We start from the raw sequence: 11500 nt of genomic DNA, 5'->3' as shown, positions 1-11500 counted from the left end.
AAGCGATGCCCATACTGAATTTGTACAATTACAAACCAGTATGCACAGTTCTGAGTGCTGTGCAGCTCCTAAAGGAGAATTATCAACCTCAGAATTAGCAAAGCCTAAGCAAGAATTATGTCGTTAGTAACACCACGATTTGTGGCTAAAATAGGAGCTGGAAGTCGTTCCTCCTCATCCCTGTTTTTTCCACAGCCTAAGGAGCTAAGGACACCTTGCAGTAACAGCAAGGGTGAAAAGCCAGAGGTCAGCTAAGGGGCTAAGCCTGTCTATCAAAATAAAAACCAATCTTTATTAATATAGAAATATCTACTTTTCTAGCCCTCTTGGTAAACCTAATTTTTAACTCAGACTGAAAGCCACATGCTGGAAATGTCCTTGGAAAGGAGATAACAGCAGCCACCTGTGTGCTCTAGGGGGGCGGGGATGCACATCTGCTGGTCCTCTTTGAGAATGTTGATTTACCTGCTTGAAAGACAAAATCTGGACAGTGAGAAAGTAGGAAAGCAGAACTTCTTTTGGGGAAGTCTAGGTACTTTATTCAAATGCAAATTGTAAAGCTGAGGCTAGTCTCCGGCCTCCTGTCGGGAGCTGGCTCAGAGAGTAGCTTTTTTCAGAGCCTGAGTCCTCAAGCCGACTTTTAAGCAAAAGAGGAATTTTAGTCCTCAAGGTGATACTTTAGAAGATTTAGAATCTGTGTTCATCTAACAAATTAATTTATCTGGCAGCCACTGTGCTCTATCTTCATCTCGTGAAAAAACACAAACTGAGTCCCTACCCCAAATTAGAACTGGATCTGGACCCTTCTATTCGTTAGTCAGGGGGTCCTATTTTACCAATGTATTAAGTGACCAATTGCTCTTTAATAGCTTTTTCTACTAGCTGTAAGGCCAGCAATCCTTCTGAGGTTAGGGATCTAGGGGAAGTGGGGGAAGTGCTCTGAATTAACTTTGCTAGGTAATTTAGAATATAGGAATCTCTAACATTGGACTGAATATTAGGACCAGTCTAAGATTGAGTTAGAATGGCTGGTCACACTGAAGAAAGGAGAAAAATCATTATGACTCTATTAAATGACTAATTTTACTAAGTCTGAATATACAGTCCCTGATGTACTATTGCCATAAAGTTAAAAGGCTAGAAGCTAGTCTAAACTGGAAAAATGACAAGTAAGGATGGATCTAAAACATGAATTTAATTTAGTTTTTTAGTCAATTCAATCAGGACATGAGTCAACTTACCTACCAGCTCGTCACACGAATTTACCAATATGCTTCTGCAGCGTTCTGTGGAGAAAACCTGTTTTTCCCTTTTCTAATAAGGTAGCTGTTTTAGGATCAATCTATAAGCCAATAAGTAGATCCCTTTAAGATACTATAAAGCATTTATTAAACTCTTTGACATTAAATATTAGATTTTGAAAATAAAGGTAAGACTTTAATAGTGTGCATGGGAATGCACTAAATAGCATGCACGGGGATACAATTTCTCTCTTTTTTGTCTTTTAAGAAGTTAAAGTTTTAAAATTTTATAATACCTACTTTTGAATTAATAACTAGTTGACAAAATATTTTAAATACATGGCTGTAAAGGGGCAGTGACTAATTGCACTTTCAATCAATTTCAATCTTAAGGAGCAGTTGTAACTAGAAGGCTTGCAAAGTTATTAAGAGTCACATGTGCATAATTTATTTATTTATTAACTAGAAATATGCATAAGCAATTGTAAATTTGAGAATTAATAGTATCTGAGGGATGAACAATTTAAGCAATTGCGAGCTCAGAGATATGGCATTGACTATTAATATACAAATTAAGGTTTGATTGTTCAGCATTTTAAAACACCATCTACAGCACACAACTAGATCATCTGTGCTGGAACAGGGGAAACTGTGTCTTAAGACTCCGCCCCACAGAAGCTAGTTGGGCCCACGTGGGCCAACGATCGGCTGGGAGGATGAGAAAAATGACTTTACAATAATGTTTTCTTTTTGGCCAAAGAATTGTTTTGGGCACAACCAATTTTTAATTACCAATTAATAACAATTATAAAAGCTTTATTTTTTGTAGAAACTTTTGTAGTAAACTAAAACCCTAAGTAATAAAAGGATATTGTCTCTGAATCTTTTGGGTGAGAGCAAGGATTTAAGGTAAACTTTAAGAAGCATTAGTTAATAAAATACTTTTCACTTAAGAAACAATATACACTGAAAGATTAAAACTCTTGGCTTCTTGTATAGAAGCAGAAACAATAAAATTTTTTCTTACATAATGTAAAGTTACATTAGCCATACCTAGAGGCAAAATTTTCTAGTGATTACAGTTCACTAGAAGCAAAACTCTTTGAATTTAAGCATTATTTTAAACATCTGAATAGATCTGCAACACTGTTAAAAAGAATTTCTCTTGAACACAGGGAAAAATCTTTCTCAGGCACTGTTTGCAAAACAAAAGAAAGGCCACAAGCCGCTCTAGGGCTGCCCAGAGCCCTGCATTGACTCAAACGTAAAATACTTTTTAATCTGAGCATCTTGGCCCTCCTGTAATAAGGACCGATTCTAGAGAAACAATATAACTGTCTACGCCTCTAAATTATGATACTCTTTCTTAAGATGACTTACAGTTAAAACGTTCTTCACAACTTTAGTGTTGTGAAAAAATTGCCCGTACTGCAGTTTCCTGCCAGGCAGCAACTATAACCAAACTGTTTGTCTAATCTATTTACAAAGACAAACATAACTAGATAACTCTGTCACAGTTTTGTATGAAGTGAGCTGTATGAGCACTCTCATAAGATGATTACTCTTGTAATTATCTTAATTACAGTATACAGGTGAATTAAAGATCTTAAATTTGAAATCAAACTGCAAGCTGCAGTCAATGGAACAATAGCAGTTTTAACCATAATTTTTAAGTTTTTTGTGCAAGGTTAGGATAATACCTATAACCTTGGGAAAGCAAAACCCAAGTTTAAAACAATTTATTATCTTTAAAATCAATATTAGAAGCATTACTATCATATTACGAAGTTTGGATGTCAATTAATACCTATGAATACCTATTAAAGCAAGCTTTAATGCTTTAATAAAGAGACATTGCTTTAAATCTTATCTTAAATTTTACTATTTAGGATACGAACCACATTATTACCTAAACTAGAAATATCTTTAGAGACCCAGCCTCTTGGGCTGCCTTATGCCATGTGTCGGAAGGACTCTAAACTTGAGTTATCAAATTTAACACTAACCATCTGTAGCAATGTAACAATTATTAATCTTAACCAACAACTTATGAGCTGATTGTGAAAACACTCAGAGCACATTACCAATAAAAATGACCAAATGAAGCAGTTACATTTAGACCAATCAGAGAATAATAATTTTTGTAGCTACAATCATAAAATAAAAAACACTTTACCATTGTCAAACACATTAATCATGAACCATTTATTAGCTTTTTTACTCTGAAACTTAGAGGCTGTGCACTCGCCTTTATTTCCTAAAACAAACAGTTTTTCCAGCAGGGGCCCTCTCGCCACGTGTCTGATTCCTGGCTGAAACACGTGGCAGCTCTCGGCTTTGCAGATAAAGTTTTTTATACCATCTTTATTATCCAACACAAAACATAGAACATTCATTCATACAGACTGGACACGAACATACATGAATTGAACACGAGAACAGATTGGTGCACCGGACATTAGACAAGACACAAAAGGGAACAGAGTACTCCTGCTATAAGGCCCAGAGAGATATTTCTCTCTGCTTTTTGGGACATTTTCCTTTCTTATGATGCATTTTTTATTAACTGGGGCAATCCGCCTATTCCTTTTAATAAACCCTTTCTTTTCTCACACCTCATGTAGCTTCGGAGAGCTACGGCCTACCGCCTATTACCCAGCTCCTCACTGCTGAACCTAAGTGAACCAGCGCTCGGGTTTAACGCTGTCTCAGCTTAGCCCATACCTTCTCCGGTATGAATTTCCCTTATCCTTTATTTTATGGAGCTCCGAACCAGCAGCGTCTCTTCCAAAAATCCTTTGCCGTTTCTCAGTCCCGCGTTGGTTCGCCAATTGTTGTGTCCGGCCAGCAGACCACAACCTGGGTTCTAGCCTGGAAAGGCATTTTGGAAACCTGGAAGAGAAGAGGGTCTAGGTGGCGAGAGAAAAGAATGTAGCCAAGACAGTTACTCTGATCAAGGCTCAAATTTTATTGTTGGGACACTAGTTATGAAGGAAGGGGGAGGGGACCCGATTCCCGCCGAATAATCTCTGGTCCAGTAGAAAGGTGCACGTGTGTGGCTCCGCAGGTTCCAGCAGTGGGCGTGGCAGAACGAATGAGCAGGAAGCTCCACCCCTGAGCAAGCAGGTTTCAGGCTAGGGGAGGGGAGACTACAATTATATATTGTTTGAGACAGTGTGTTTGAATCAAGACCATCACCCACTCAGTCCCTCCTCTTTGGCTTCTGCTTTGTCACCATCACATATTCCCTCCCAATATTGTTTTGGTTTTTTTTTATGTTAAAAACCAGTGTGTCCCCTTAGTGATGGCAGTATATGTGTAGGTGTAAGACTATCTACGGCCTGTCAGAGACCACCACATCCTTGCAGAAAGCTAACTCTCCCTCTTGCTTTCCCAGCAGTAATTAATGGCCATATCTCCTCGGCTAGATGTGGGGCTTTGTGACCACCTCCCTCGTCCTACACTGGGCTTTTGTCAGCCTTGAGCTTTGCATGTCTTGTGCATGCTGAGTTCATATGTGCTGCTGTCCTGTGGGTGCAGAAATCAGTTCTGTTCTAGTCATCCACTGCCATGGTTCCTTGTAGTCTCTTCTCCTCTGTGATGATCCCTGAGCCGCGTGTGCGTGCGTGCGTGTGTGCGTGTGTGTTAAAGATATTCAGGGTTCAGCATGCCCTGATGCTCAGTATCTTATACTCTGGATATTGACCAAATATTAATTGCCATCTATTACCAGGACTATACAGAGAAACCCTGTCTCAAAAAAATCAAAAAAGAAAAGAAAAGAAAAGGAAAAGGAAAAGTGTCTCTAATGCGGTTAAGAGCTATATTAACTCTCTGCCAGATGTGTAGCTGATGAAGGTTCCCCCATTCTATAAGCTCCTCCTTTGCTTTACAGAATGATGATGCTCCCTTCTGTTCAGCAGTATTTTAGGTTCATAGACTCATTTATCAGTTCTGTGCTACTGGGGCCTTGTTCAGAAATTCCTTTTTTATGTCTACAAGTTGAAGTTTATTCTCAACTTTCTCCTCTAACAGATTCAAGTTATCTTAGATACTGCTTTGAAGTCTCTGAGTCATTTCCATTTGGTTTGTGCAGGGTGAGAGAGAAGGATGTAGGTTCATTCTTCCATGAGTAGCTATCCAGTTTGACCAGCACCATTTGCTGAAGATGCATTTTCTCCTATGCATATTGCTGGCCTCGTTGTCAAACTTAGGGGACAATAAGAGTGTGGGTTTATAAATGGATCTTCAATTCTATTCCATTGGTCAATGTGTCAGGAATTGGTGGTACATTTATGGGAAGAGTCGCAAGCAGTATCTCAAGGCAGGGCTTAAGACACCTGATCCGTAGAACTTCTACCGGCTCTCATTTGAATTATGAAAGAGATCTGGAATTGAGAGGCAACAGTGAGGACCATGTAATCTGAGCCTCAGTTGTACACAAAGAACTATAGACAACTGAGAAAATCTGGGAGTAGGAGAGGTAGTTCCACCCCCACTGCCCCTGCTCCTGGGAGAGCATACACATGGATTGGTTATTCAGTACTAAACAGTTAGCCCTAAAAACGTACATACAGATAACATTGTATGGACACAAAAGGTTGTTCTTAGGAACACACACACACACACACACACACACACACACACTCTTGCAATAATAGTTAAGTGAGAAAATAGGCCATGAATTTGAAGGGGGAATGGGGAGAGGTATATGGGGATGTTTAGAGGGAGGTAAGGGAAAGAAGAGATGTAATTAAATTATCTCAAAAAAAAAAAAGACTGAAGAAACTGAGGCTCCAAGGGATGAATAACAACTGTAAGATTATACAGCACATACTGACAGTTGGGAGTAGGAAGCAGAGCACCTGGCTCTTGTGTGTTTACTACATGGATGAGAGAATCATAGAATATACTTAGAGCATACATAGACTATATCTATGGCAAATAAAACCATTGATCATACTATTTAATTTTCCCAGTTTTATCTATAGGGCTTCGGAGTTTTTTGTACCCATGGATACTCATAAGGTGTGAGATGCTGTGTTGGAGATACATAGACTATTAGCTCTAAGGCTTTTAGTTTCTTGTGTTAAATACAAGATGAGCTCTTGACAACACTGTTTCTTGTTGATGATACTTTTAGAAGGGCCTGTATACCTGCTTTGGATGTATAAAGATAGAGATCGCTGGGATCCTTGCTTTTCTTTTAGTCAAGGGCCTGATCCAGGAGACTGGGAGCAAAAGTGTAGACCTCATTCTGTACACAAGTTACACTGCCACCTACTAGGCTGCTGCCAAAAGGAGCTCTGTCCTTTCCATGTGGGGAATACTTTTAGGACTATTCCATTGTGAGTTCTTGTAACAGTCCTAAAGCACTGAGATGGTGACCCATTCTCATTGGTTAATTGCTAGACTCAGCATTGCGATGATATCCCCCCCCCCCGAGTATTCTTAAGGCAAGTGCTCCTTAGCTGTACAATTGTAATGTCTTCACCAGAAAGGTAAGTGGACAGTCTGTGCTGGACTTGTGCAATGGCAACCGTCAATGATTTTCATAACTCTTAGGATTCTCATAGGTTCAGTGTGTCACCTTATCAGAGAAAAATAATTAAAGCCTTATTTGAAGTGATTCAATAGAGTCTAATTTTACAACTTGGATAATTATTGACTAGCTAGACTGTATCTACTAAAGCTAACAAGCTAACAAGTCACTCTCAAGTATGGTCATGTAGAATGAGAGATTGCCTTAATTTCACGTTTGTAACATGGTTTTTCTTACAGTGTGTGAACTTAAATCTCCCTCTATGAGTGATTTCCTGTGGGGACTGGAGAACTCAGGCTGGCTGAGGCACATCAAAGCCATCATGGATGCAGGGATCTTCATTGCAAAGGTTTGTGAAGACAGCAAAAAAGTTACGGGAGTAGACATGAGGCTAGCATAACCTCAGAGCTGTGTTCCTGTCGGCTCTCCTGTATTCACGAGTGGGTAGCAGGCTTTGCTGACCTCAGGTAGTGAACATGATTTTGTGACAGAGTGCAGTGGGCAGATAACTGGGTTAAGAAAGTGGTCAAATGCCAAAATATTTCCAGAATACTCTCTTTCATCAGATTTACCCCTGGATAAAGGACAGACTTTTCTATAGGAGACTGTCCCCTCAGTGATGGGGGCTTAGGTTATAGTCAGTAGATCCTGCTTTTCAGTCATGACTTAAGCAAAGCTAACAGATTCCATTCTACCATTGGAAGAGCCTTGATGGAACGTAAATGTAAACTAGTTTTTTTTCAATATAAAATGTTTAAAGTAAGGTGTCTAATAATTCTATTATGACATTGGGGGTTTCCTATAAATGAATTCCTCTTAGATTTCTGCCTAGAGAGAACCATGACTTTGTGACGGTGATGCTGTTTATTAGCTATTCATCCTTGTTTAGTGCCTGGCATTGTGCTGTGGATGCAGTAGTAAGCAGTATGAAGTCAAGCCTCTTACTTACACGAGTGACACACACACACACACTCACTCTCACTAATGATAAATGCTACATAATCACTGTCTTTCCCAGTGCAAGACAGCTGAAGATGCACATAAGTGAGAACAGATAGAAATTCTTTCATGCTGGGCAATGGTGGCACACGCCTTTAATCGCAGCACTCGGGAGGTAGAGACATGCGGATTTCTTGAGTTTGAGGCCAGCCTGGTCTACAGAGTGAGTTCCAGGACAGCCAGGGCTACACAGAGAAACCCTGTCTCGGAAAACTAAAAAAGAAAAAGAAAAGAAATTCTTTCATACAGTTCCTGACATAGTCTTTTACCTTCTCTTCATCTGAACATATTACTGGCCCTTTTCTTTTTATCTGCAACTTTATAATTTGATAAATTAGAATTTATGTACATTTCCATTTTAGAAGAGGCCTGTAGAAACCCCAGAATTTCAGTAAGATTTGTGTTGCAGGTGAGGTGGGGACAGGTCATAAAGGTGTGTTACATAGTTCATATAGTAGTACATTTGTTAATTTGTGGTGATTTGAATGTTGGCTTTGAAATGTAATGAGAAAGAAAAACTCTCTGCTAGTTCTAAGAAGGCTGGGCCTAAGTGCTGATTGTGAGTTCTCTTAGTCTGTAGCCAAACCTAATGGTCACAGTGACTGTCATTTCAGGCAGTTTCAGAGGAAGGGGCAAGTGTGCTTGTTCACTGTTCTGACGGCTGGGACAGAACGGCCCAGGTGTGCTCGGTGGCTAGCCTGCTGCTGGACCCTTACTACCGGACTCTGAAAGGATTCATGGTGAGTCTGGCGAGAACCTTCCTGACTCAGGCAGACCCTTGACCAGCAGTGCACTTCATTTTTAGAATCTTGTCACCTTTTTTTTGTCTAATCAGTACTGTTCTTCTCTTAGTACATCAGCAAGATTGATTAAAGGGGAGAAATTGAAACAGGCTTGAAATTCATCAATATTGAGGATGTTGAAACTAGTTTAGCTCAATGCTCCTAGATGTGAATTCAGACACAATTTAAAATACATAAATATATAAATATAAAATAAAAATATATAAATATAAAATATATTAAAAAGCTTGGAAAATAATGGTTTGTATACATAATTTGTTCCTAAGTATCTCAAGTTGGAGTAGTGTATGACTATATCAGCAGAAAACATGAAAAAAAATTGGAAAAGTTCAGTTTTGTGCATACAAATAGTTCTTGGAAGGAAAAAAAAAGAAACAACATTCACTCCTAAGTTCCTATTTTTTAAGTGCTCCCTGACAGAACTGCATGATAGTATTGAATTTCAGTGTTTTCTGTCTTTGCTGTAATTGGGAACACATCTTGAGAGCTGGAACCTTTTGGGTGTACATCACAATTTGACTTTGACTTTAGCTGCAGTAGTCTGGCATGTTAGGAATGAGCTGGCAGAAGGCCTTCAAAAGACTGTAGGGGCTGTGTGGTGACTAGGTGACCTGGTACCTGCCTCTTGACTATAAGTTGATAGAAAGTACTTTGGTGGACCCTGAATCTGCTTGGGACAGAGGCTCACAGAAACTACACACACACAAAAATCTGTATCACTGGACCAGTTTTGTGAGCCATGTCAGCTGTTCCCCTGGGGAGAAGGCCGAAGAGGCAGGCCACTTCTTCAGAACATACTACTTTAGACAAATGAGATCTGAATGTCCCTGCCTCTGTGGTGTATTCCTGAGCAGACTCGATGCCTTTGTGTAGTTGAGAGCATCAAATGTCCTATGTACATAACGCCATGAGTCTTTTTCTTTCCTACACAACAACCCCCCACATTAAGCCATTACACTTATAAAAGGCATTTGGAGGGCAGATGTCAGTTCTAAAGAGTGATATTCATGAAATTATTCCATAGTTTCATCAGCAATCCATGTTGGTTAACAGATGAGGTTAAGAATAGAGAGACTAGGACATGAAGTCCCTGAGACCTGACTTGTGGAGAACATTTCATCTTTATTCCCCTTCTCTAGAATGGGGGGGAATGATGGCTGTCAAACCAGCAAGATGACAGCACAGAGCCTGGCACACGGGAGGACTCTGGGTGGCTACTGCAGTCTCACACATGCCTTCTAATTTTCATAGAGAAGGCCTTCATTTTGGATATATTCTGGATAATGTTCTTTTAAGATCTATTTACTATTGTTTTGTATAAGAGGTTTTGCTTGCAAGTATGTATGTGTGCACCATGTGCGTGTGGGCCTGGAATGATGGACAGTTGTGAGGAGCCATACGGGTGCTAGGGCCTTTGTCCTCTGAGGAACACCACGTGCTCTTGCACAAATGAACCCCTCCTGTGGGAGAACATATTCTCAGTCGTGTGGGAGTTTCCCTTGCTCCCATGAACTCAGTCCTTTTTTATTAGTTTGCTTCTCTAATGTTTCTCTTACAGGCTTCCATATTTTATTCTTTTTTTGTGTGTGTGTATGTGTAGGTATTAATTGAAAAGGACTGGATTTCCTTCGGACATAAATTTAATCATAGGTAAGCAATATTTTTTTCATTGAAAATGCTTATTTTTAATATACTATATCCTGGTTACATTTTTCCTCTCTACTCTTCCCAGTTCCTCCCCACACTCCCCCATAGGTATCTAACCCCGTTCTACCTCTCGTTAGAAAACGATCAGGTATCTAAGGGATGATAATAAAATAGAAGAAGATAAAACAAAAATAAACACATTGAAATAGGACAAAACAAATAAAAGGAAAAGAGCCTAAGAAAATTCTAAGAGAATATAGAGACTTACTCATTTGTACACTCAAGAATCTATAAAAACACAAAACCAGAAGCCATAATATATACAAACCTGTTTGGTAAAAAACAATAAAAGATAAAAAAACAATTTAAAAGATAAAAATGGGAAAACAAACAAACAGCCCTGACATGACATGAAGAGACAAGGCACCTCCAAAGATGCAGTTGTTTTCTGTTGGTCATCTACTGCTGGACATTCAGTGTGCCTTAAGAGTACTGTTTCCCTAATGAGATCCCTTGGATGAAACTTAAATTCCCATTTGCATGTGGTCAGTTGGAGATAACTTGTGAATTAGGAATAGGAACCTGTACCCACTTCTTTTAGCTCTAGGGTCCCACCTGGTGCGGGCCGCCTCAGTCTCTGCATTCATATGGGCACCATATTGATTTAGAGGGCCTTCCTTGTTTTCCTGGTGTCCTTCCTCCAACCCTCTAGTTCCTATACTCTTTCTGCCAGGATACATACTATTTAGAGCTGAGTGTTCTAAGGTCTCCCGCTCTCTGCATATTGTCTGGCTGTGGGTCTTTGCATTTTTTGCTGTCTCCGCTGCAAAAGAGAGCTTTGCTGATGATGGCTGAGCAAGTACTGATCTGTAAGTACAATAGAATGCCATTATGTGTTATTTTATTGATGTTCTTTTAGTAGAGCGGTAGTATTTTGTGGATGCTTTGTGCCAGGATTGTTTTAGATTTAACATTTTCTTTGACCAAGGTATCCATTTCTTCTATCTTGTCTTCAATGCCTGAGATTTCTTCTATATCAATTTCTCTTGGAAAAGCCAGCCTCTACTCAAGCTCTTAAATTTTGTTTTCAGACAGAGTTTCCCTGTGTAGGTTTGGCTGTCCTGGAACTTAACTCTGCAGACCTATCCGGCCCCAAACTCAGAGACCCGCCTGCCTCTGCCTCCTAACTACTGGGATTACAGGCGTGCGCCACCACCGCCTGGCCGTCAAGTTTTCATTTCCAGATTTCCCTCAGTTTGGGTTGTCTT

The 11500-nt window shown here is 39.7% G+C and overlaps 1 protein-coding gene across 6 annotated transcripts in view; it reads left to right on the top strand.

Moving 5' to 3' along the window:
- The window catches only part of Mtmr7 (myotubularin related protein 7), an 86737-nt gene that overhangs the window by 63844 nt on the left and 11393 nt on the right, over nt 1-11500 (top strand). For all 6 annotated transcript variants that reach the window (XM_030243678.1, XM_006509469.4, NM_001040699.1 and 3 more), the window contains 3 exons: nt 7023-7132; nt 8397-8522; nt 10186-10235. In XM_030243678.1, coding sequence (XP_030099538.1) covers nt 7023-7132; nt 8397-8522; nt 10186-10235 — 286 coding nt within the window. The remainder of the gene's footprint in view (nt 1-7022; nt 7133-8396; nt 8523-10185; nt 10236-11500) is intronic.

Source organism: Mus musculus, chromosome 8, assembly GCF_000001635.26.
Source record: "Mus musculus strain C57BL/6J chromosome 8, GRCm38.p6 C57BL/6J".
In the NCBI taxonomy this organism is placed as follows: domain Eukaryota; kingdom Metazoa; phylum Chordata; class Mammalia; order Rodentia; family Muridae; genus Mus; species Mus musculus.
The sequence above is the reverse complement of the archived record's forward strand: the minus strand, read 5'-3'. Positions and strand labels throughout refer to the sequence as shown.